At 37.7% G+C, this 25,428-nt stretch overlaps 5 protein-coding genes across 5 annotated transcripts; 3 read left to right on the top strand and 2 right to left on the bottom strand.

Moving 5' to 3' along the window:
* The first annotated feature begins 5,283 nt into the window (after nt 1-5,283).
* On the top strand, nt 5,284-6,639 carry LOC101308457. The gene has a single exon (XM_004297266.1). It carries the CDS (start codon nt 5,381-5,383, stop codon nt 5,924-5,926), a length of 546 nt encoding a protein of 181 aa, XP_004297314.1. The 5' UTR covers nt 5,284-5,380; the 3' UTR covers nt 5,927-6,639.
* Nucleotides 6,640-11,753: 5,114 nt separating this feature from the next.
* Nucleotides 11,754-13,378, top strand: LOC101307692. Its single transcript, XM_004298390.1, has 3 exons — nt 11,754-12,395; nt 12,582-12,771; nt 13,172-13,378. Exons 1-3 carry the CDS (start codon nt 11,854-11,856, stop codon nt 13,376-13,378), a joined length of 939 nt encoding a protein of 312 aa, XP_004298438.1. The 5' UTR covers nt 11,754-11,853.
* A 477-nt stretch (nt 13,379-13,855) lies between these two features.
* LOC101307395 (pentatricopeptide repeat-containing protein At1g26900, mitochondrial-like) lies at nt 13,856-15,571 on the top strand. Its single transcript, XM_004298389.1, has one exon. The coding sequence runs from the start codon at nt 13,856-13,858 to the stop codon at nt 15,569-15,571; it is 1,716 nt and encodes a 571-aa protein (XP_004298437.1).
* Nucleotides 15,572-15,796: 225 nt separating this feature from the next.
* On the bottom strand, nt 15,797-21,534 carry LOC101307114. The gene is made up of 9 exons (XM_004298388.1): nt 21,487-21,534; nt 21,136-21,222; nt 20,966-21,055; nt 20,705-20,785; nt 20,397-20,570; nt 18,197-20,284; nt 17,194-17,340; nt 16,329-16,558; nt 15,797-16,160 (listed from the first exon to the last, which is right to left on the bottom strand). Exons 1-9 carry the CDS (start codon nt 21,532-21,534, stop codon nt 16,067-16,069), a joined length of 3,039 nt encoding a protein of 1,012 aa, XP_004298436.1. The 3' UTR covers nt 15,797-16,066.
* A 1,293-nt stretch (nt 21,535-22,827) lies between these two features.
* Nucleotides 22,828-24,281, bottom strand: LOC101308170 (HVA22-like protein c-like). Its single transcript, XM_004297265.1, has 5 exons — nt 24,157-24,281; nt 24,019-24,045; nt 23,741-23,863; nt 23,367-23,637; nt 22,828-23,074 (listed from the first exon to the last, which is right to left on the bottom strand). Exons 1-5 carry the CDS (start codon nt 24,225-24,227, stop codon nt 23,003-23,005), a joined length of 564 nt encoding a protein of 187 aa, XP_004297313.1. The 5' UTR covers nt 24,228-24,281; the 3' UTR covers nt 22,828-23,002.
* Between the last annotated feature and the right edge of the window lie 1,147 nt (nt 24,282-25,428).

Genomic DNA, 25,428 nt, shown 5'->3' with positions numbered 1-25,428 from the left:
CGGAATTTTGGTCGGAAATCGGGAAAAACAAGGCTGCCGATTTAGGGTTTGGTTTTAGGGTTTGGAAAAAAATGGTGGGCTATTGGCTCTAGGGTTAAAACAAAGTGCATGATAACGTGATGAAGAATAAAGTGTAGAGACAAAGAGATAGCAAGAGAGTCATCTTATTCATTGATAGGAGCCCTTTATATAGGGAATTACACAATACCAATATGGTAAGGATATGAATACATAGATCTAGTCTAACTACATATCCTATTGGCATAAGACCAAGACACACATAGAGAATATCCTAGAACAACACCTAATAATTGATCAAATTGTTAGCTTTAACTAGCTAGATTCGAATCCATGGTGTGTGTGTGACAGCTAACTCAAAAAGGCCTAGGTACGTAGAGCTAACACGAGACACGCAACTGTTACATAAATTATATTACACTACTATAGAAGTAGTATATTGATATAAATGAAGATCCATGTTACGAGGATCATATAGTTGGAATTGATATTCAAATATATATATGGGGGGCTAAATTAGGTTTACTTACCACGTGCAGTGGAGCATTTTAGAGATGAAGTTAGAGGAGGATGACATCCAGGCAGGTCTTGCACGTTCCGGAATCTCGGATATGAGATATCTCCAACTACGTTACATTTTGTCCCCGCCCAGTTTTAATAATATCTCCTTCAATTCTTTTGCCTGCTGATTGAAGGTGGTTGATTGCTAGCTAGGGTTAGATGCTTCCACGGACGTCGATTACTATACAACAACTCGACACATGCATGTTTGGATTTAGCTCTAGCGGTGCGAAAGGACAGAAATTGAGTTATGACTAGACAATATTAGGGATTCAGTCTCGTAATATAACATGTCGTTTGTTAGTGAGCTTTGCCGTAATTAGTTAGGTAATCTAATCGACATATGTAAACGTGCATGAGTTATTAAAAAAATAATAATTTAAAAAAATTATTAGGTCGTTTAGTTTGTGGAAAATAAGAATCATAATTGTTTTTAAGACTAATTTCAGTTTACCCCTTTCAAATTTAGGTCGATCATAATGTTAGTTATTCTTCTTTCAATTTCATCAAAAACACCCATCAACTCTCAATTTTCATCAGTCGTGTCCAAACCTCCGTTCTCTATCTAATTCCTCCATTAAGTGATGATGCGGCATCAAGAAGAAAGTCAAATTCCGAAAAAAAATAACTTTTCTGACCATTTGTTCTCCCATATCGATACACATGCATCTCCGTACCCATCACAACCTCCTAACTCTAGTGATTTTGGTTGGATTTAATGCAATTTGTTTATTTTGTATTTTTTCTATGGGCTCAGCGATAGAAAAAGGATACAACGATTACTAGCTAGGGTTAGATGCTTCCACGGACTTCGATTACTATACAACAACACACATGTTTGGATTTAGCTGTAGTGGTGCCAAAGGATAGAAATTGAGTTATGACTAGATTATATTAAGGATTCAATCTCTTTAATATAACATGTCGTTTGTCGTTGAACTGTGACTTTGTTGGTTAGGTAACTTAATTATCAAAATTAGTGATGATACGATAGCAACTACACTCTATTTTATATACAGGTACATGATGTACATGAATAGAGAAGAAATGATGCAGGCGAGGATCCAGCAAAATCCAGACAAAGCGATTTAGACAAAACAACTGTGTCCCCCCAGTTTGTTTTTAAGTTAATCACGATTATTGTTCAAGATCCAGATACCTTTTATCAAAACAGATCTCTAAAATTATCCCTAATTATAACATCTCAACTCCTAATTAGTTAAAGCCGACCGCCAAACCCTAGTACAATTACGACTATAAATAAGTGACTTTGACAGAGGATTTATCAAAGGCTGAATCAAATTCTTCGCCAGCATGGTACTTATATTCATAATTTCATAAACTATAAAATAATTTTATGAGATTAGGTTAATGAACGAGTTTTAGGTCAAGTATTGAGGCAACAGCCAACAATCCACGTGATTAAGATCCCATTTAGTATGATGGGTTCTTAGTTTAATTAAGTTAATTAGGTCTGGTGAGGCATGAAGCTTCTTGATTACTCAACCAATTAGTTTAATTAAAATATATAACGTAGATTGATTTGAAGACTTGAAGGATCGAGTTGGCATCTGTGTGTGGGAGTTTCTGTCGTCTTGACTGGAACTCATGAGCAACTTCTTCGATAAGCTACGGCCGGCTGCATCAAACAAACCCTAAATTTCAAAAACTACTCCTTTCAAGTTTGAACATGGCCTGGATTCTCTTCGATCCGAACAAAATTAAGACATTGCTTTGGTCAATATAGTCTGGTTAACCCGCCACCTTGATTTGTTTTGTCCATTTTACGGCTAGAAAAGAAAAAACTTTTGTGACCAGATGATCACTTGCAGATGACCAACACTAATGAAGAAGTGTTATGTGGTTAAAAAAATAATTAAATATAAATGTTAATTACCAATAACCGCTTGCAGTGTCTTTAAAGTCAAACCTAAACTTTTTAACGGGACACGTGTCCCGTTCTTATTGGTGTTGGTCACTTGCAATAAGACCATATCTGGTCACCGAAGTCGAGTCCATAGAGAAAAGGGATCGGAGAGGGAGAATAGAGAAGGAGAGAGAAAATAGTGTTTTATCAATTGGTTTTGTGCAATGGCATATCCAATATTTTATAATAGAGTGGCCTAAAAAAGAAGAAGTGAAATTTACATTTTTTAAATTACAAAAAATTGTAATTCACAAAGACAAAGTTTAAGATAAAAAAATAAAATATGAAGTGTGAATTACAATATGAGGAGCGTATATTTCACTCTCCAAAAAAAAATTATACTGAAATCGTATTAATTTATGTCAAAAATGAACTAAGTATAATATCATACGGGGTAAATTTAAAAATTTGAGGTGGGTTAGTTCTTAATTTTTAACTTTTTGAACTAAAATTTAACTAGAAATAGATGTTTTTTTCAAAATTCTTGGTGTGATGTAACCCACCGGAGCCCGTGTGTAGGTGCACATTTAGCTTTGTGTTTGTTTTAGTTAATGTATTGCCATTTGTGTATCATAGATGTTAGGTGAAATTGTGACAACCTTTGTGTATGTTTTGGTTGATGTTGTAACAATTGTCATAAGCTATACTACCCTAACTATGAGCCATATTGAAAACGAGCGTCTTAATTGTGTAATTATATATAAACAAAATGTCTTGGATAGGGTTTCAAGAGTTGTATTGTGATTTCTCTATTGAAAATTGTGGATGTCTGTAATTCAACTATTGCGTGAGTTGATGACCAAAAAAACCTATAGGGACGGTTACTTAACGGTGGTCACAAAGGTGTCGATCATTTTAAATGCTCTTAGAAGTAAACCGAACTAAATAATGGTATAGTTCTTGGTCTTTTTTTTGTCATCCATTACTTTTTCATGGCTTAGATTTCAATGATGGATTGTATTGTGTTGTTTTTAATGAACTATTTTCTCTCGATTATGGGTTTCTATATGAGTTATGCATTGGGATTTGATTGACATCATTTATTCAGGTATCAACACTCTGATTTACCACTCATCACCACCTTACTGATGTTGGCGACAACAATTTATGTTAGCGAGTTTGAGTGATATGTGTTGTATATTAGTTAGTATTGTTACATTTTAATATTCGAATGCAAAACATATGGTATAAATTAAACACGTTATTATTTTTCTCGTTCTTCCTACTTTGATCTAAAAATAATTTTAAATACACACCCCTAATATCTTAATACACACTCCTTACTTAATACACCACCTATTAAGTTTTTCATTTTAGTATTATACTTAATACACATCCCAAACTGCCTAAAATACCCTTAATTTATGAAATATTCCATTATCTAATATAATTAATATATATTTATTATTTGGTACCTCTTTTTACATATTTATTTTATCTAATTTTTGTTAGAAATTTTTGGTTATCATCATTCAATTTATAATCAAATGAATATTGTTATATCCCAACTCCAAATCACCAGTATAAGTTTTCAAAATTCACAAACTAGTAGAATTGTAGAAGTACAGTAGCTATTAAACATATATAACTAGTTATTCGATAAAACATGTCATGATAAATGTGCATCACTTGACAACATGATCTGCAAGATCAAACTAAAGCTAATACAGATAAAAAAATTAAAAATTAAAAATTAAAAAATTTAAAAAAAAGAAGAAGAAGAAAAAAGACAACCCAAATAAATTGTGGAGAAGAGTTAGGGTTAGGAGAGAATACGTGTTTTCGATGATTTTAGGGTAGAAGATGTTGAAAAGAATACTTCTAGCGCGATTTTTATTTATTTTTTTAATAATAGATGTTTATTTTGGTTATTTAGCTTACCTATAAAATCTCAATAGAAACATAAAATAATAAAGATATGTATTAAAAGATTAAGAGTGTGTATTAAAAATTTCTCTTGATCTAATCAGATATTTTTTGTCCTGTTCAAAAAAATATCTTTTGTCAAATACATAAGGGTATGCAGACATTATCATTCTACTGTAACTTGCCGACGGGGAAACAGAACATCGCAATAATCACCAACATTTACCAAGGGGCGTCTCACCATAGCGTATAGTCACATAGCCTTTGTCACGTACTATCGATCTAAACAGTTGGGGTGACCCATTCGACAAATATCAGCAGCATAGTGACACATAATACTATGGTACAGATTTTTTCGATCTCGAAATCCGAGCCTGTGAAAGAAAAAAACAACACCCATTTTAAAAGCGATATCTACCACTTGTACTCCTCCTCCCCACTCCGCCATGAAAATCCGCCTTCCTACTTTAATCATCATTCACACAGTAGCACTGATCTGACCTCTCTGCCTTTGTCCTTTTTCGTCATTTTATCTTTTTCCACACCTCGATATCTTCTTCCGTCACCTCCACCACCCACCACCGTACGTTTCTGTCTCGATAACCCCAAAAGGCTAATCCAACGGCTGCCTTTCGCCTTGCGTTGGAGCACCAACACGTACGTCTCACCTCCCTCTCCTATTAAATACTATTTCCTTTTTTATTATATAATAATGAATTTCCATTAAATTATTTGGTTTTCCCAAAGCATCTTTTTCCCATCTAACACAGTTTCAATTAAAAATAAAATAAAATATTCTGATCCCCTCTCCCTATGTTTCACTTATTTTGTGTCTTTTGAGTTTTGACTTGACCCTCCTCACTTTCCCCTCTCTATATAATCCTCCCCCATCCCCATTCTCTCTCATCCAAAGCTTTCTCTTCTCTCTTCAATCTTCGCCTTCCAATCTTCCACTTGCTCTCTCTCTCTCTGCTTCTAGTTTCTTCACTTTGTTATCTAAGTCATATCATGGCCATGGTTGAAACACAATCCTCAACAGTATCCTCGAAGCGCCCAAGAGACGAGGCACAAGAAACCCAGATGTTAGAGGATCCCAACAAGCGCCAAAAGTCTTACAATCACATACTCTCTCTTCTTGATGAAGATGAAGAGGAACCCACCCAGGATTTGAACTCACTCATCACTACCTTACAGCAAGAGCTCTCCTCCGACGCTCTTACCAATCCTGACCAACTCTGTATCACTTCAGATGCTTCGGATGCTTCTGAAGGGTACAATTCGTCTTCCTCCGACTCTTCTTCTCCTTCTTCTTCCTCGGCACTGTTCTTGAAGGAAGAAGAAGAGAGTAGTGTCGAGAGGGTTATGAGACACCTTCTAGAAGCTTCTGACGACGAGCTAGGGATTCCGCATATGGAGGCTGGGAATGTGTTTGAGGATGCGGAGGAGGTGTTTAGTTTTGGGGACAATGGGCTTTCTCTTTGTGATGGGTTGTGGGAGCTTGAAGATGAAGCTGCAAACTACTATGCCCTGGTGCAATCTGAACTGTTCATGTAGTTACGGGGTGAAATGGGTGAAATGCAAAAACAAAGTATCTATAGGGGCTTTGGGGAAAATGTTTCTCAGAGTTTAGAGGGAGAGGTAGTAGAAGTGGAAAGTCTTTTAAATTTTCATTTTGGTCCCTCTGATTTGGGAAAGTATCAAATGGCCCCTTGCTTCACTCTTTAGAAGATTAACTTGTAGAAGGAAAGATATTAATTTATTACCATCTTTTTTATTACATTACCTTGTTTAATATTGCCTTCCAGCCCTTCCTTTATTTTAAGCTCGATACCACCGTCGGTGAATCTTAAGGCACACAATGTTAGAAGAAAGTTACCTCCAAATATCTTGACAATTACCTTACAAATTAACCAATAAATGAAATTTACGTCTTTGTGCCTTTACACATCTGGCTACAAGAGTGAAAAGTAAAAAGGGATGAAGGAAAAAAGGCCAGAGTAGTTACTCTTGTAGTATCATTTTCAGTGTGTAATCCAACTAAGGATTTACCTTGTAAAAAAGGTTGTGACATCTGTACCATGAAAGGGAACGGTTCCTGACATTGGATTCCATTGTAGTACGAAATCGATTTTACCGTTTCGCGCGTGCAAACACAGCCTCTTATGAAGCATTGTTTTTACTTTTTAACCCATGTCTGAATCTCCTTTGTATGACGAGCCTCACACACCATCCCATAAAAGAAAAGGTAAAGCGTATCTCAGACCAAGAAAAAAGGAAAAAAAAAATAAAGCGTATACTATTGGTTCGTGCGCATAGTACCAACAGGGCCAAAGTTGTCATTTTATCAATTCATGAATCCCTCTCTTTCTGATTAAATTCATGTCGCCCGGTAGAAGACCCGTGAGGAAGATAAAGGAACAAACCCACTCATAAGAGTAAAAGTGAAGAGTTAGATGATTTAGATCTAGTCATAAACATGCTAATGAGGATTATAGTCCTTTCTTTGGATCAGTTGTGAAGCGACTTTGTTTATGTATTTATTATATGGTTTTTATTTTTTGTTGTTGCATAAGCTAAATCGATCGGGAAGGGAATCCCATCAAGTCTCCGTAACAATAACAACTTCAGCTTATGTATCTACACTTTGCAACACTATAAAAATTCCTATCGATATTTTTCGTTTGATTAACACTGGTTCTTCTGAACAACAATCTTTTAGTCTGAGAGACTAACACGCTCTGACAGAGTTATGGATACTTCAAAACATGGGAGCCTTTTTAATAAGAATTAGCTGAGGACATTTTGGTTTATAGTTTAAAAAATTTATTTTTCAATCACATTTTGGTATCTGATTTGTTCAGTTGAGTATATCGTTTTTATAAATTTTCAGTAAAATTAGTGACGTTAAGGTAACGAATTATATTATAAATATCTTAACGATGTTTAATATGATTGAAAATTTATAAAATTAATCTTCTCATATATACTAAAAAACTGAATAATAAAAATATAAATATAAAATCGATAAATAAGATAAACAAAAAATTACAACTAAAAAAAAGGAAGGGCCGGCTCAAAACGTTATATACCCGATAAACGTAAAACTCGTTGCCCCAGAGTACGACAAATAATGAGAGCGTGGAGGGGAGGGAAGATAGAAGAGCGTCCTCGATGGGAAGGCCGGATACAGGATAGGGTGGGGGTGGGTGGGGCCCGCGAGACAGTGAGACACTGACGAGGCAAGGGCACTGCGTTGTCGGCCATGGCCTGCGGATGGCCACGCCCTAATGTGCTTACAGATTTTATTTTATTTTTCTCAACAATAATTTAAAGTTGATGGGATGGGATGGAAATAGGGGGGATGATGGTTGATGAGGTAAAGAGAAGGGATGTGGATGGACCATGCATGATGCAAGGAAGGAGTGGATGGAGGTACATGTATGATAAGGACATGGTGTCATGGTCATGCCATCATTTCATTTCATTTTTTTGGGTCTGAGGGTGACATTTGGGGGCCCAAGGTAGTTACTGGACTGTGAACAATTAGATACGGGCATTCATTGTGCTTCACGGGATTACACAGGGCCATATTCCCTACTCTACCTAGAACCACTAGGATGTTGGTGTAGACTTTCAAATGTATTGATTTTTATTTATATGATATGCACGGCGAATTAAAATTTGTTTAGTTTATTTGGTTTGAATTCCACACATCTATTTAATTTTTATGATTTTTAATTTGTATGATATTTAAAGTTATGATTTTTTTTTCAGATGATCATTCAATTAATTTTCTCTGATAAAATACTGATGTGATCATTAAAAATATTACAATTTTTAACGGTCACGTCAGCAGTCTAACTGAGAAAATTGACGGTATTACTGTTTAAAATAAAAATCATGACTTTAAGGACAATTCAAATTAAAATAAAATCATAAAGATTGAACAGATATCGATTTCAACACACAAGTACTATACATTATTTAACCCTTAAAAGTCTTTTCAGTTTATAGACTAATATGAGCCGATAAATGATGTCAAAGCATTTTTTTTTCTCTTGACTATAAAGAATAAATTAAAATTTAAACTTGAATCAACACCGGTCTGAAGGAGTTTCCATAGATCATCTATCGATTAATTGATCAATGACTTCTTTGTTAGAATGTTAAAGTGTCGCTGGATCTAAATATGAGCCGAAAGAAATCAACTAAAATTTAAATAGAACAAAATTCAATAGTCATGTTGAATGAAATAGTGAGTCATGAAGTCATTGGTGCAACAAAATGTCATTGATTGTTTGAGATATAAGAGACTCCTAAACAGATAAATATGACTAGACATCGAGTACGTTTCAATTTCATTGTTTTTTTTTTCTAGATTGATGATCACGGAATTAAACTTACATGACCAAAGAACAAGTTGGCAAATCAAGAATATTTGTGGTGTTCCCCTTTGAAACGTAGTTGCTACTTCGTCAAATTATAGACTTGTACACTTTATTTACTGGGTTAATAATTGCATCGTTTAATTGACTTGATAATTTGTAGCCTTGTAGGAAAGAACAAAGAAGAGAGGCCTTCCTAGAAGGTTTTGATTTTCATTGGCTTGACAATAGTGGAGCGACTTTGTTTGTTTTCTAGATTGAAATGGACGGCGTATGGCTTATATTAGTCCAAAAGAAACTCATACCTTATGTAGGAAGGAGCGTGCCGTACCCGTTAGAATATCGTCGGCAGTTGCAAGTTAATTTCCCAGAAGTCTCTGATTAAACTCTACAATATATATTAGCTGCAGACATCAATTCGATTGTGACATCTGCATATACCAAAGTCTAATCACTTTGCTGAGTTGCTCCTCTCTCGTACACTCTCAATTTCAATGGCAAAAGTTTACATGCGTGTCATTTTCCACTCTTCGACGCACGATACGATAAGGTTTGTATGAGATATGTAGATAAGAGTTGTTGAGGTTACAAGTTCAAATTTTACGTTCTGTTATGAAATATCTTGCAGTTTTAAGTTATTAGATTAAACTTTTAAGTTATTGCATATACGTTAAATGTTAACGTGGTGTAATTCATATATAAACCATATTAACTAACGATGGAAAACGCATACGTATAGAAATATTAGAAAGTGGTTTTGTATACTCGCAATAATGTAAGTAGGATTGGGACGGGGGTGACAAAGAGTGGCATGCATCATCAGATAGCTGCATCTGCAAAGTCGAAAACCAAGTGGTTGGCTCGAGGTCTATTTTTCCAGATTCCAAATCCAACATGTTAATGTAATGTAAAGCACCACATGTAAGTGGGAGATAGATTACTAAAGTACGTGTACGACTCCACCTTCATACATGAGTTCTTAATTCAATTTATATTACAACTTCGAAGAGAAGTTGGTTTTGGGAAGCTTCCTGGCACACAGCCTGTTCGTCCTGTTGTAGCCGCCTGCAAATACATGCTTTGTATTTCTAAAAATGCTAACACGCCCTCTTGGTTGATATGTTATCTAATCGGCAAAGTATTTGATCTTAGTTTTGTACTAATCTCACGTCCTTTTCTGTTGTAACCTAATTTATCCTGGCATCAGTTTAAGACTTTTCCCATAACAACTTAATTATTATACGACATGATATGATCATGTTATTGTATACGATTCTAATGTACGGTTATATTATCTTAATAAATATATATGTTATTTCGTTTTGTATTTAAAACAAACAATACTGGAATAAGTGACATAATCCGAGAATGGTCGTAACTCGCTACAAAATTAAACGACGTTTAAGAGGGAGATCTCACAACAAAGAAATGGAAAATAGTTACATTGACATTGGGTTTTCCTTATTAACAATTTAGATTTAAACAAAAGCCACCGCATTGACATTGCCCCAACATGCAAAATGCAAAATGGCATTGCCCCACACGTACTACAAGTTGCAATTTGATGGCGATGGCGAGCACCTTGTTCAGTTGTTCTAAACAAAACGACATTATTTTTTAGACTAAAAATGATAGCATAACACATATCATTTGTCTTAAGCTACATATAATCACTCCAATAATAGTGTTGCATTATGTGTAACCTTCAATCTTAATATATTGTCGGCTTTGAAGAATAAAATTGGAGTGCTTGCCTAAAACATGCTTTGGAAAGTTGGAATCACCTTGTATTTTTTTTTTTGTGAGTCTGAGCAGGTCCGGGCTTAAGATTTCTAGACCTGAGTCGAACTTTCAAATTTGAGCCCTCAAAGTATAGTATTCATTTAATTTTATTTTTTCTATCTAAAAAACACACACAAATTTTCACGAACTAAAGCTATAAACTCAAAATCTAACCACAAAAAACATTAGAATTCCTATTTAAATTAAAAATCTTATTAATAGAACAAATCTCTTATTTAAGATGCTCATTTTTTTTCAAATAGTAACTAATAATAGTAATATAAGGGTAAGATTTTATATTCATTTTTTTCTTTTGTAATTTAACACCATCCTAATTGGATGCTCTTAATATAAGGGTAATAATGTCTTTTACATAAGAATTATTGAAATTGGCTAACAAAAAAGATTTACATTGAAGTGAGCATTAAAATCTCTGTTTTTGTGCATTAAGGCATTTTCCTTTATTTTTAATTGTTTTTAACCAAACTAATGTGATCACACAAAGAGAAAAGAAAAAAATTTTAGGCCCTTTAAGGCTCCGGGCCCTGAGCCAATCGATTCTTAGGACTCTATTCAGGTACGGGTATGGGTCTGAGAATAAAAGACGTGTATTTTTTTCTTCACAAAGAAAAAAAAATAGAAGAAGAAGACGTACACAGCGGGCCAATGCAGGCTTGAATTTTAGTAGATCATTATTTCAATTGGCCCAATATAAAACTGTAGAGCTTAGCCCAGTAAAACAAATGAATACACTGCAATCGATTCAGTTGCACCCTAATTTTATTTCTTTCTTTATTTTTTATTTTATTTTTATTTTTAAAGGATGGAAAGTTAATATTGTCCTCATGACGTATCGATATGTATCCCGAAGTACGAGTGCAATCATGTTCATCTAGTCAATGACTGACCAAGAGATTCATAGTTAGTTACTATTAGATTTAAATCTAAAGGTGGGAAGAATTATTTTTAAGTAGAGTTAGAGTTGTTTTATTTTTAACTATTAGATGTAAATCTAATAGTGACTGATCATGAATCTCTTTGTTAATCACTGGTTATGTGAACAATACTGTCCCGCCGTATCTGCCGTATCCGCCATTCCACACGTAACCAAGACTAAAAGAAACATATACGTGTGGATACGGCGCGAAACGTATCCGCAAATAAATTGGAAATGCGGGGCAATAATGACTTTTGACGTTAAGTGCTAAACACTGATGCTCTCTCTTCGTCCCTGTCTTCTTGTTTCTCTGCAAACTAGGGTTTTAGCTTTTCACATTTCCTCTAAACCCCTCTTTTAATCAACCTCAAAAAATCATGCAGAGCCTTGTGAAATTAGCAACCAAGACTACTCTGCTAGAGACTCTCATCAAAACCCAATTCACCTCCACCGTCAATTTCAAACCTTTCTCCACCAAACCCTCCGCGCCCAATCGGAACCCTAAGAACGCCGACGACGAGTGGAACGACGCGTGGGAGACGGCGTGGCTCCCGCCGGACCCGCCCTCCGAGAACAGCAGAGCTCCATGGGAGACCGACGAAAGTCTCTCACCGGCTGCGGCGGCGGAGGCGGTGGTGATTCCCTCCGACGCCGACCCCGAGACGAAGGCGTTTGTGGAGGACATGAATGCGAATTGGGACGAGAGACGGAAACCTAAGGAGGAGAAGAAGCAAGAGCAGAGTGGGAGTGGTGAGCTTTATAGCTTGGAGAATATAAAGAAGGACTATAGGTTGAAGAAGCAGAGGATTCATGCCGGGCTTTGGATGAAGGAGATTGAGAAGCAACAGGAGGCTAAGTTAGCTGATTCCGGCATTGGTGGCGGCGACGATATTGAGCGGTTGCTTGATAGCTGCTCCAAGTAAGTTTGATCATATAAATTGGAAATAGTTATTTTGTTTGTTGTAGTCAGAAAGATTCAATGTTAATGGCATTGTGCTATAGTGAGCTCTAGTGATGCTGTTGTTTACATGTCAGCATTGTTAGTTGGATTAGAGGAGGCTGGTTGTTGATTTAGATGTTGTGTGTAATGTTTGGTTACTTGCAGTATTTTCGACACTACCAACAATGATTTGCAAAATGCGAAAGTGCCGAGTGCTGATGACTTCAAGAACAAGCCGGATGGTTGGGAGACGACATCCAAGGCTCAAGAGGGAAGTGTATGGGAGATGACACAGAGGGAAGAAGATATTCTGCTCCAAGAGTTTGAGCGTCGAATTGCTTATAATAAGTTTCAGGTGTGTACATTCAGTGACGCAGAAATGCTTTGTCCTTGTTTCTTAGTATCAGCATAAATAAATGGAGGAAATAACCAGAGTAACTCAAATTGGCTGCATAATGCCTTCTCTCTAGCTGAAATGAGACTATTGGAGCACTAGCTAAATCACAAATGTTGCACATGATTGTGGTGCATCAGAATTGGTATAAGGAAACTTGTGAGGTTCATTCAAATTTCTAAGTGTTAATTGGTGCCACGGATTGGCCATGGCCGCGGCTGTGTAGTCAGCCCCATGTCTAAGATTATGTTCCTCATTAACACCTATAAATTTTGGGTTTATTGTTTTACATCTCAAATTCTCAATAAGATAACTTATCTCTGCTCTCCTTTCTTACTACTGGTTATATTTTGGTGTGCAGATTGCTAGTTTTATCAAGACTCACATATTTAGTCGAAGGAGACCAATCGATGGGTGGAAATACATGATAGAGGAGCTGGGGCCAAATGCTAGGAAAGGAAAAGGTGCTGTTTCAAGGTTACCAAATCTATCTGATGCATCAACCCAACCCTTCAAGGAAGAGAGGACTCCAATTAGCACCAGTCTTACCTCCTACAAGAATAGGTAGTTTGGTATCAGTCTCTACTTTCGTATACCCTTCACTGCTGAAATGACCTTTATTTGTCCGGAGTTATCAGCATTGAAAGTTTTTCATAGCTACTGTGTCACTTGCTTCCTGCAAGTTTTGGGCTCAGTGTTTCTCAATGTATATGATGGTTCCATCCTGTAAGCAACTGAAACTTAAACTAGTACAATTGAAAGAACGTATGTATTTCTTTCGAAGTTGCAGTTCCAACGTATGAAGATCATCTTATTTCACTAGTCACAAGGACTTAATGGGTAGAGCCAAATAGCCTCAAAGTGATTACAGTTTTTCAATAGAATCATCCATGTGCTTGTAACAAAAGTGCTCCTGAGAAAAAAACACTTCCTACAGAAGCATCACCAGATAGCTTCTTATAAAAGAAAAGGCGGCAACTGGGTCTCATTCAAACACAAATAACCACTCCATAAACCCTAAACCCTCTGCATTGCCGCATGGATCATGACTCAAGCTTTAGCCTTACGTCTAGGGCAGAGATTCAATCTTTGGCCCCCGGAAAACTCAAAGCTCGTTTCTCTATTGCAATTTTGCAAACAAGTCTCAGAAATCTCCCAAATCCATGGCTCTATAGTCAAGACAGGTCTTGATCACAACCCTTTCTTCTTGAGCAAGCTCCTCGCCTCTTCCATACACCACATCCAATATGCAGCCTCCATTTTCAGCCACATTCAAAACCCAAATCTCTTCATGTTCAACACATTGCTCAGAGCCTATTCCATTAGCGGCGAACCAAACAAAGCTTTTCTTGTTTTCAATGACTTGAGAGCTCGTGGTATTGTTCTAGACCAGTTCTCTTTCATCACCACGCTCAAAGCTTGTGCTCGTGAACTGGCCATTGAGACTGGCCAAGGGATTCATGGGGTTGTTGTGAGGTCTGGGCATGGCGGGTTTATCGGTGTAAAGAATACCCTTTTACATTTCTACTGCGTTTCTGGGAAGATTGAAGATGCCCATCACTTGTTCGATGAATTTCCTCACAGAAATGATCTGGTTTCATGGAATACTTTGATGGGTGGTTACCTTCATGTTTCGCAGCCTCGTGTGATTGTGGACTTGTTTAGGCAAATGTGTAGAGGTGGTTTTCAAGCGAGTGTAACTAGTGTTCTGCATCTTTTATCAGCCATTGGTGAGTTGGGAAGTTACCTTGGAGGGGAGTCTGTTCATGGCTACTGCATCAAGATGGGATTTTGTGATAGCTTACATGTGGTTACTGCTTTGATTGATGTGTATGCAAAGAATGGGGAAATTGAATTGGCGCGTCGAATTTTCGATGGAGTTGCTGTGAAGGATGTTGTTTTGTGGAATTGTTTGGTGGACAAGTATGCAAAATGCGGCATGGTGGAAGAAGCAGTAGCTTTGTTACGGCTGATGAGACTTGAAAGAACGAAACCCAATTCGTCCACATTGGCCGGATTGCTTTCAGCTTGTGCTGCTTCTGGGTCTCCAAGTATAGGGAGGTTCATCATGGATTATGTGGAGGAGGAGAAATTGGTTTTGGATGCGGTTCTGGGAACAGCTCTGGTTGATATGTATGCTAAATGTGGGTTCCTAGACAAGGCTCTTGACATTTTCGAAAGCATGGAAAACAGGGATGTGAAATCATGGACAGCTATGATTTCAGGTTATGGCGTTCATGGGGAGGCAGGGAATGCCTTGAGGCTCTTCTACAGAATGGAAGAGGAGGGCTGCCGACCTAATGAAGTCACTTTCTTGGCAGTGCTAAGTGCTTGTAGCCATGGAGGGCTTGTCAGGGAGGGAGTATGGTGCTTTGAGAGCATGGTTCGCAAGTATGGCTTTGTGCCAGAGGTTGGACACTATGGTTGTATGGTTGATCTTTTAGGTCGTGCTGGGCTGTTGGAAGAAGCACACAGACTGATCGAAAGCTTGCCCGTTAAGAGTGATGTTTCTGCATGGCGTGCATTGCTTTCGGCTTGCAGGGTCTTTGGGTATGTCGCTCTTGGGGAAGTTGTACAAAGAGTGCTGGCTGAACTAAACGATGACCATCCCACCAATGCAATGCTGCTATCAGGGACTTATGCCATTGCCGGAAGGTTGCACGATAGTTCAAATATGAAGGATACGGTGGAGGAACAGATGGTGAGAAAAGAAAATCCAGTAAAGGAAGCTGGACTCAGCACAATTGAGTTGGATAGTTAAACCGTCCTTGTTATTTGTCAGCAAGGTGGAGAAGTTCATTATATTAACAGGTAGAACAATGGGGATTCCCCTCTGAAGTTCAACGTGAAACATTTCCTTGGCCTTTATAAAAAATAAAAAATAAAAAAACATAAGGATTACAGGAAACAAGGCCTTGATGGAGGAAAAACATGATTCTTGAGATGGATCCTAAAACCCTAAACCCTAAGTAAAAGAAGAAATAAAAACTGTGCAAAAATATCAGCATTAACTGCAGAATGCTGAAATTCCTCAAAATTCATCTTCCAGTTCATAGACCTCTATATTTCTTTTTTTCAATGTTTCAAAAATCTCTGCTTGCTACAGCTTTGGCATTCTAAATCTCAGTCTACTTGCGGATTCTAACTCCAGATCCTTTGATGAAAACTCCACCGAACAATTAACAGGTAAAATTTACACATTTCAGTGGAGGAAAGAAGGTCGTGATGTATTCATACATGGACAGCAAACAACATACTACTCAGCACCTTGTATACCGTGCCGCTCACACAACTTCGCCCCATTATCAGCCCACCATCTCTCTGCTGCTTCTTCAGTGAAATGTCTCCGACTGTGGGACAACATTTGAGCAAACAATATTAATCCAATATTAATCAAATTCATATTACCTAACAATGCGAAACTAAACTATCAAAGGTATAATTTTTCAGCTTCGTCCAATGCATGGCCTTACAAAATAACTTTGAAAAGAAAGGTAGTGGTGTGTGGTCAAATATACCTGAAGCGAACTCGTCTCAGTTCATTACCACCGGCCGGCAAGGAGCATAAAGTTATATACACGCCAGGTTCTTCTTGTAGAACTCGCTCTGCCTTTCCACTATGTGATTTAATTCCATCAGCTAACACCCGATCCATTAAATTCCCATTGGGCTCCATTTGAGGAGTAATGGAATGAGCAGTTGAACCTGTCACATGTCCTTCTGGCATTCTTTCAGCCTTTTCCTTCAACTGTTTGAGAAGTAGATGGTTAACATAAGCAGAACTTAGTCTAACAGATTAGAAATCTTTCGAGAATTAGCTTTATAAATGTCAATCAGAGAATTCACCAGATGATCTTGACTTTTTATTTCATCATCATTTTAAGCACACTTTACATAAAAAAAATCCATATCAATCAGACCAATCAACATATCTTCAAGTCAACCAATAACTTAAAGCGACCATCTCCTAAACACAAACAAGTGAATTTTACAAAGTTTATTATTCAGCTAGACCTTGTATTTTCACATTGTTAACTTGCTCTGATGTTATATTAGGATCCATCACATAACGAGTTAAAGTCCGAGAACTGATGATAATGTATGAAAAAATCTGATAATAGCAACCTCCTGGAGTAATACACCACTTGTTTATTATTGTGTTACAACTCCGAAACTTCAAGTTAGCTTATCATAAGAGAAGATCCTATAATGACATAGTTATGCATAACATTGGGTCAGCAAGAGCAGGCACTCTGCTCCTAATTTGAATATATATTGGAGGTAATTCTTCGTATCAATTAATCAAGTATATATGCCTCACTTATATTTCTCAAATATATATATATAAAAAGCAAAATAATGAACAGAGAACATGTTGCAAACCTGAGCAGTTAGAGACTTGATAACTTCCTTTGCAGTTTTGCATTTTTCAGCTTCATCGTTAGCTACTGCAGAGACCACATTCAACTTCTTCAATGTTTTTTGAAGTTCAGCTTCGAGTTGTTGGGATTTAAAAGTAAGGTCTTCTACCTGCATAGTTTTTTTAATAGCATAGTTACAAACAACTTTTCAACCCAATTGAAATATTAAAGGAGATGAAAGCAATTAAAGTCTGCATGGGTTCATATGCAAAAGCAAAAACAAAAACAAAACAAAGCAAAATCTTCTCATTTTCCTGTTAATGTGAATTTAACCCGGTGCCAAAGTTCAGTCCTCTTTTAGTTGGTATCAAATCAGTTGGTTATGCAGATTTGCTCCTCTCCCTTTAGTAGTTACGAAATTCAACCATCCACACCCTTCACCCTTGAACTCACCTCAGGAGGAGGTTCTTCAGGCTAGTCAATAACAGTGAAAATCTTCTAGTATCCAAGTATACATTTTCTGCTAAGCTACTCAAGTCAATCCGGTAAAGTATCTTGACCTCCTAAAGTAAATGTGGATGAATTAATAGTTTGAAGCTATATTGAACTCTGTTAAAAGTAGGAGACAAAACCTTATAATGGAACTTATTGAAATGAGAGGCAAGGTATGTAACGCACTGGAGAATCTTACTGTCCACCTGGACATAGATTTACCTTAACATGAGACCTTTCCTAGATATGATACCCATGAGATCAACTCTATGTACTGTCAGAAGTCTACACTTGTGACCCAACCCTCTGGACGCTATTTGCCACAAATCAAAAAAATTTAAACAGGAAAAACATGCCCCCAAAAGCCAAAGGATGCCATGACGTGAATCTTCTATTATGAATGTGAAAATTGATATTTTTAGACCACTTAGAGTTCAAAAACATTATTAGCTCGTGTTATACCCACTAGCCAGTGTATGCAACTAATATTGAACTATGAGATCCCAGCCAGTAAAGCACTGTAACAGGCATACCTGTGCCCTTAAACTGATAATTTCTCGGCTCAAACTTCCATTTACTAACTTTGGGTCCTCAAGAATGTCTTCAGAAGACTGACAGGGACTTGACTTTACTGAAACAGGAGATGTGAACAGAGAAGACTTTCTGGAAGTAGGCACGGAAGCTGACATTAACTTTCTTGGATCTCTGTGAAGGGAAGTTGATGCTTTTGACAAATCAAAGGACCCTAACTGCACATGTCCATTTAGCATGGGAAAGACACGATTATGATGTGCTTCTAGTTTTCTTTCAGGCTTAGGAATCTTGCTTTCAATATGACTGCCTGAGCCAAAAGATGAAATTCTGGAGAGTGTTGCACGTAACATAGGCATTAAAGTCTCTTTGTCTGTCATCTCACCGGATTTATGGTATAATTGTCCACTTCTCATTTTGGGATTCCGTCCAGCAGAACTAGCTTCTGCAGCTTTCTTTACTTTTGCATAACAATCATCACATACCCGATAAGCCTTGTTTGCATTTGGAGCCAAGGCAGCTTTCAGAACTTTCTTGCTGCTGCACGCTTTACAGAAAACTAAACCACAATTATAACAATTATGGCGTTTTCTTCTGAAACCAAAGGAATTATGACAGTTAGCACACACGGAATGGTCCGCACCAGATGCCCATTTATGAAGACAAACGGCCGCAGTGAGGTTTGAACCACATACTACACTCTTTACTTGTTTATCTTTAATAAACTCAACGACAGTAGGTGTCCTCCTATCATCATTGTCTCCGTGTCCTAATTGCCCGTTTGAACCCCTTCCCCAAGTATAAACCTCTGCCTTGGACGTCAAAACTGCCACATGACAAGAACCACAGGCGATTTCTTCAATGAAGCTATCTGCAATTTTACCTTCAACAAGAGTGGGAACTTTTCCATCAGCTGAAGGACTACCAAGCTGTCCATAAGCAGTGCTTCCCATTGTATATACGTGTCCTGAGGTTGTAAGGGCAACTGTGAGACTATGCCCACATGCTACTTGAGAGAAATTTTTATCAACCAATGTAGCTACACATTCAGGAGCTAGTCTAGAAACTTCATCGCCATGTCCAAGTCGGCCTTTATCTCCATCCCCCCAGGTGTACAGCTTTCCAGAAGCAGAGTTACCAGAATCCTCAGGCCTAGATGATTCCTTTGATGTTTCAACAACTGCAGCAGTGTGCCAAGCGCCACAAGCAACCCTTGCTGTTCTCAGCCCTCTCAAAGTTTCCACCTCCCGTGGAGTACTTGTGCTACTATGATCTCCATGGCCTAAAGCACCAAAGGATCCATCCCCAAATGTAAATAACCGACCAGCTGAGGTCACAGCAGCTGTATGCCACAGTCCGCAAGAGATATATGATATGTGTATACCTTCCATATGACCACTTACCTTTTTGGGAATCCAGTGACCAACTTCACTTCCATGTCCAAGTAGACCAAAATTATTAGCGCCATCACCCCATGTATAGAGCTCTCCAGAAAGTGTAACAGCACAGGTATGATGCTCCCCACAAGCGACTAGTTCAACATTCATGCCACTAAGAGTGCTAATGAGCTTAGGGTGGGAAACATCTGCTTCTACACCATGACCCAGCCTGCCTCCTGACTCTTCTCCCCAACTGAACACTTCCCCTTGCCTGGTAATCAGTACAATATGTCTGGCACCACAAGCAATACCTTGAGCATCTATGACCATTGTTGATTCCAATGCCTTAGGCAGGAGAGCATCCATCCTGGAAGACATTGAACTCCCTGTTCTATCTACATTGCCTCCCAGTACTCCACCATTAATACCTTCACCCCATATAAAAACATCTCCTAAAGCATCAAAGTCATCTGGATAAGAACCTTGACTTGATGAGCTTACAGCACTAGACAAACTAATTCGAACAGCTTCAGATGTGGAACTTCGACCATTTGAATGATCTACAGATGCAGGTGATAATGAGGAAATAGAAGGTGACTCAGCATGAGTCTTGGTAGCATCAGTATATGATATAATGTCAGCAAATGCCCTTCCTAATCTATTCAATGGGGCATTCTCCAATGAAGCTCCCTCAGTATCTCCTGCCGCATCCTGTTTTGTTTGTAACAAAAAAATTAGACCAAAGACTGTTAATGTTTGATTCATTACCAGAACTATTCTTTGTTTTTCAAACAGAAAAGGGGATTAAATATACGTGACTGACACAGATAAATGGTGCAATTGATGGAGAACTTCTTCGAGTACGAGCAGGAGGGGTATCTGTTGATATGCTGTTGTCAGATCTTGACTCAATTCTAAGATTCCGGTAGGAACCTCGATTAATTAATGCCTTAAGACCAACAAACCACACTTCAGCCTCATCCTTGTCTTTACATATCTGTGAATATGGCAGTCATGTATCAAACATACTAGCAAAAAAGATTTCTCAAGGTCCTATTTTACTGAATTTCCTTTGTGGAGCACAAACTGCAAAAGTGAAGCTTAATCATGCTGGCTAGTAAATGTACTCACCAAGTCCAAGGACCGATCATTGTAAAGAAGTGAAAATGATTGGTACTCCTTTTCAGGTCGTGGATACCGCTGAAATATTGCCTGGAGGAATGCCACAGTTATAACTATCGATATTATTGGATTGTTTGTATAAAAAGGATAAAAATCTAGGAAAAAGAAAACTGAATCACGAGTAATGCAGAGCATAAACATTCCAAAACATGTTTAGGTTTGCTTGGATTGGAGATTTTTCAAACCAAAGAGAATGATATCGAAACTTACAGTGCGCTGCCCAGGAATAATCGTAGAAACATGACTAAGTCTAATGTGTTTCTCATCTTTCCCAGAGTACCATATCAGTAAAGCCTCATCCTGAAAAGAAAAATAATAATAATAATTATCTGAGCCAACAGAACAGAACTGAAATAGAGCTATTTGTCAAGGTAACTCACATTAGAAAGCCGGAACGGGCAGAATTTCGGCTTCCCTCTGCGCCCATATTTCAACAAAGTCGCACCTTTCTTAAGTGATGCTATGGCCTGCAATGCAAGCAGAAACTGCATTAGGAAGCTTAATGCATTATAGTTCACAACCATACACTTTGACAGAACAAATGTGCATCATCTTTCACTTAAATTCTATATTTCTTTCGGCAAGTACATCAGCAATCGCACACATTTGTCTAGTCAGTTGAAATCTCAAGTGTACAAAATACTCTAATTAGTACAATCCAGCCAGCAATCACATTACAAGTTAATTCACAGGAAACAATTGACGATAAGATACCAAAAAAGGGACCAAACCTGGTCGATATCCCTGTCGGCCGGACCGCTACTCCGAGGACTAGCCATTCAAGTTGCAATATCAGGTTTTCCCCACAAGAACAGGACCCAACACCCATCTGAACACCACCACCACCTAATATTTTCGACACCATACCCGAATCCCCAACTTCTTCCCATCAATCCAACCAAAACCACACATCACTCACCTCCAAACCTTACAAAAACCTCCTCCACCTCATCCTCTAACCCATTCCAAACCACAAATTGGGGCCCTAAGTCCTCAACACCAATCTTGCAGCTCAAGAAACCCTAATTTCACAATGCCGCACAAATCAAACCCTAATTTGACACACGCGGAGGCTCCACTGAGCTCGGGAACAGCTCAAAACCACTTCCCCCGGAATCAAAGAAAACCCTAGAATTCAACACACGGCCGATTTTCACACCGGAACGTTTCGATTTTCGCGGCGAGAACGAGAAATTGTGAACGGAGACGAGCGGAGATTAGAGGCGGCAAGATCGAGTTTACCTACATTGCAGAAATCATGGAAATGTGAGCCGATTACCTAAAATCTGAGGTCGTTTCAGAGCTGAGAGAAATCAAAAGAGAGAGAGAGAGAGAGAGAGAGAGAGAGAGAGAGAGAGAAGACGTAGAGTGTAGTAGTACGACGAGAGACGAGAGAGAGAGAGAGAGAGAGAGAGTAGAGAGAGAGAGAGANAGANAGAGNGAGNGNGAGNAGNAGNAGNNNANGANGAGNGAGAGAGAGAGAGAGAGCTTCTGGTTTTGGGGGAGTTGAAATGGTGACGTGCGCGCCTCTTCTGTTTCTCTCGTTCTTTTTTGTTGGTTTGATTTTCGAAGAAGAAGTTTAAATCTGTTTTTGTTTTGTTTTGTTTTATTTCTCCTGATTATTATTCTTACCAAATCAATTATGTGCCACGTCACCACTGAAATCTCCCGGATGTGGATGCTTTCATTTTTGTCCTTATTTGGACTTTGGCCTTTTCAGTATTTTGTGACCACTTTTTTATTTTGTATTTTAGTTATTCCATAGAAATGCAGTTTAATGATTTTCGTCGTGTTTTTTCTTGGCATGAAGGATTGATCTTCCCTTTGAATCTTATGCTCCAGCAATTTTGAAGTTGGTGTGCGGGAAAAAATGTAAATCTCGTTTTAAATGAATCGGTTTAATAATTCGTGTAATAGTTGATGATATAACTCGTAAAGTTGATATGTTTGAGTTTATTGCAACTCATTATTCATTAATATTAAGATGACTAACTTTTTTTAATTAAGTGAGGATCGATAGATTGCTAGTTCATTCTCCGTCATTATTCCATATTGAACTTGTGCATACATGCATAATGATATACTCCGAACATGGGACTTAATTAATTTAATTAAAGCCAAAATAATACTCAAATTTCATTACATGATACATAGCTAGAGCGATTACAATCATATATAGCTAAATACTAATCAAGGACAAAGCAGACGTGCACGTACTCCCTCAGTAGGGATTAATTGTTTGATTAACTAATACATGTAATCATCGTCAAAGATCAGGTAATTGTTGCTCCTGCTTCTCGCTCTTGCTTCTCTATCAGTCTGCAGATCGAGCAGCAGAAAATGTAGATACACTAATATCAAATCAGGTATGTATGTATGTATATATATAATAAAGGGGTTCGGCTACTATACATATTTGTATGACATACATCAAGCCGTGAGTCGTCCGATCGTTTAACAATTCAAAATTCAAAATGATCGGACGGCTTACGGCTTGATGTATGCTATACATATATGTATAGTAGAAAAGTCCCTAAAGAACGTGCATCCGAAATATATATAGCTAGGCATATAATGCGTATATATGTAGACACTATATATACCCAAGTACCTTGGTGATAAGCCTCTCAAAAGCTTCAGTGCCATGTTCTTCCATGTACTTCTCAGCGGCAGTTAAAACATCATCTGGTTTGCTGAAGATGTTCTTCTTATCCTTGCTTCTTGGGAAATACCAGATCTGCTGACTATTAATATTAGTCATCATCTGTGGGTTCATGTAAAAGGGTCGGATGAAGCGGCGGTAAACATAGGCTGCCCCATTGAACTGTGGCAGCACCAGCCAACAAGTCAGGATCAGCTTCCCATATGCCCAGATCGGGAAGCTGCAAGAGCACAATGCATCATATATAGTTAGTGGATTAATTGATGTTCATATATACTCGATCAATATACACATGATACAGAAGGCTAAGAAAGTTCGATCACCATTCGAGGATTTTGGCGAAGGTGATCTCGAAGAGTGTTATGAGAGAATACAGAACCCAGTAGGTAAGCCATTGCTGATCATCAGTACGAGACTTGGTCTCTATCGCCCTAATCGAAGCGTATCTGTCGAAAACAAACACTTGCATTTCATGTATAAACCATAACATAAGATCGATTTAAAACCCTACCCAGATCAAGTAGTACGTAGTGTGTATATATACAGCTAGCACAGCTAGCGTTACGTATGATTATTCGATCATATTTATATGTATACTTACAAGGGGAAGACTAGAGTGACGAGAGGTCTGCAGATAAGAGGCATAAAGTTTGAGTTAGAAATTAAGGACAAAGAAAAATCTCAATGCATGCGAATATCTGAGCTAGCACAAAAAGAAATGAATCAGAGAGAGACATACAAAGCAAGAACATCAAAGTTATTGGCCACAACTTGAAGAAAGTTATTCCCAGAGCCTGTAGAACGACCCATCTCGATACTTTGGGAGCTATAAAATTACTCCTTTCGTTGTATCAATGTGTTGTGGTCGATCTGGGACTTGTAGCTAGCTTAAAAGAAATGAGACCGAGCAGGACTGGACTACTGGTACTGTTTCAGAAAGCTGCTTTAGATGAGCTAGAAAGAAACGTGTAAGGAAAAGTTTGTAAAAGGGGAGGCTGATTTCGCGGAGAATACCAAATCATGCACAAGAAAAGAGGCACCGATTTACTGATTGACTGATATGGTTGAAAAAATAGCATCTTTTGTTTCATTATTCTCATACCCATCAGAAAAAAATTCACTCCCTTAGCTATGAACTCATAACAGATAGGTGAATTCTAAAGGGTGAAAACTTATATGATCTTTATTTATAATGTGAAAATATGTTAATCATATAGAGGTGAATTCTCGAGGGGGAACATAAGAAATATCTCAACCACTGTAAAGTAATCTAGTGGTTCTTGCCTAGTTGAGTGTGTGATAAAGTAGTTTAGGGTTTACATCCAAAATCAATTGGCAATGGATGGAGAGGCTCAAATTAAACCTTTATTAACCCACATGCAATGTCTTATATTCCCAATGTGGGATTGATATCTTAACACGCCCCCGCACATGTGGCGAATTTTCAAGCCTAACACGTGGACCACATTTTGGGTGACGTGGAGTGAGTGTGACCTTTGGGCTTTACACGTGGATGTAGATAACCCGCTCTGATACCATGATAAAGTAGTTTGGGGTTCACATCTAAAACCAATTGACAATGGGTGGAGTGACCCAAACCCTTATAAACCCACATGCAGTGGCGGAGCCAGAAATTTATCTTAGGGGGGGTTCACATATAAAGTACTGATCGTTAAAAAAAATAAAAAAATATTGGTCATTATATCGTATAAACTGAATTATTGTATCATAAGTTAAAAATTGAAAACACAATAACATAAACACTAACATAAAATTCTTAATCAACAAAATCAATAAGGCAACAATCCCGCAACATCCAATTAAAAATAAAAAATAAAACATGAATACTTCCTAACTTAAAAATACTGTCTATAGAAATCTATGACAATATATAGGGGAAATCTGTGAACAAAAAAATATAAAGGACCTCTAGTTTTAAGAGTATTAGAATTCTTTATTTATTATTAATTTGTACTTCCTTATCTTATTTTATATTAATTATGATTTTTTT

This window comes from Fragaria vesca, linkage group LG4, assembly GCF_000184155.1.
Source record: "Fragaria vesca subsp. vesca linkage group LG4, FraVesHawaii_1.0, whole genome shotgun sequence".
Taxonomy (NCBI): domain Eukaryota; kingdom Viridiplantae; phylum Streptophyta; class Magnoliopsida; order Rosales; family Rosaceae; genus Fragaria; species Fragaria vesca.
Note: the sequence above shows the minus strand (reverse complement) of the source record. Positions and strands in the feature narration are given on the sequence as shown.

Bases quoted from the DNA above. Each gene is read 5' to 3' on its own strand.
- LOC101307114 (XM_004298388.1), bottom strand. From the start codon at position 21,534: ATGGCTAGTCCTCGGAGTAGCGGTCCGGCCGACAGGGATATCGACCAG. The intron at 20,285-20,396 runs GTCAGTCACGTA...CAAACAAAACAG, and splicing joins CAATTGCACCATTTATCTGT to GATGCGGCAGGAGATACTGA. The intron at 17,341-18,196 runs GTATGCCTGTTA...AAAACTATGCAG, and splicing joins TTATCAGTTTAAGGGCACAG to GTAGAAGACCTTACTTTTAA.
- LOC101308170 (XM_004297265.1), bottom strand. From the start codon at position 24,227: ATGGGTCGTTCTACAGGCTCTGGGAATAACTTTCTTCAAGTTGTGGCC. The intron at 23,864-24,018 runs GTAAGTATACAT...TGTTTTCGACAG, and splicing joins GTCACTCTAGTCTTCCCCTT to ATACGCTTCGATTAGGGCGA. The intron at 23,638-23,740 runs GTGATCGAACTT...GTGCTCTTGCAG, and splicing joins TTCGCCAAAATCCTCGAATG to CTTCCCGATCTGGGCATATG.
- LOC101307395 (XM_004298389.1), top strand. From the start codon at position 13,856: ATGACTCAAGCTTTAGCCTTACGTCTAGGGCAGAGATTCAATCTTTGG.
- LOC101308457 (XM_004297266.1), top strand. From the start codon at position 5,381: ATGGCCATGGTTGAAACACAATCCTCAACAGTATCCTCGAAGCGCCCA.
- LOC101307692 (XM_004298390.1), top strand. From the start codon at position 11,854: ATGCAGAGCCTTGTGAAATTAGCAACCAAGACTACTCTGCTAGAGACT. The intron at 12,396-12,581 runs GTAAGTTTGATC...GGTTACTTGCAG, and splicing joins TTGCTTGATAGCTGCTCCAA to TATTTTCGACACTACCAACA. The intron at 12,772-13,171 runs GTGTGTACATTC...TTTGGTGTGCAG, and splicing joins TTGCTTATAATAAGTTTCAG to ATTGCTAGTTTTATCAAGAC.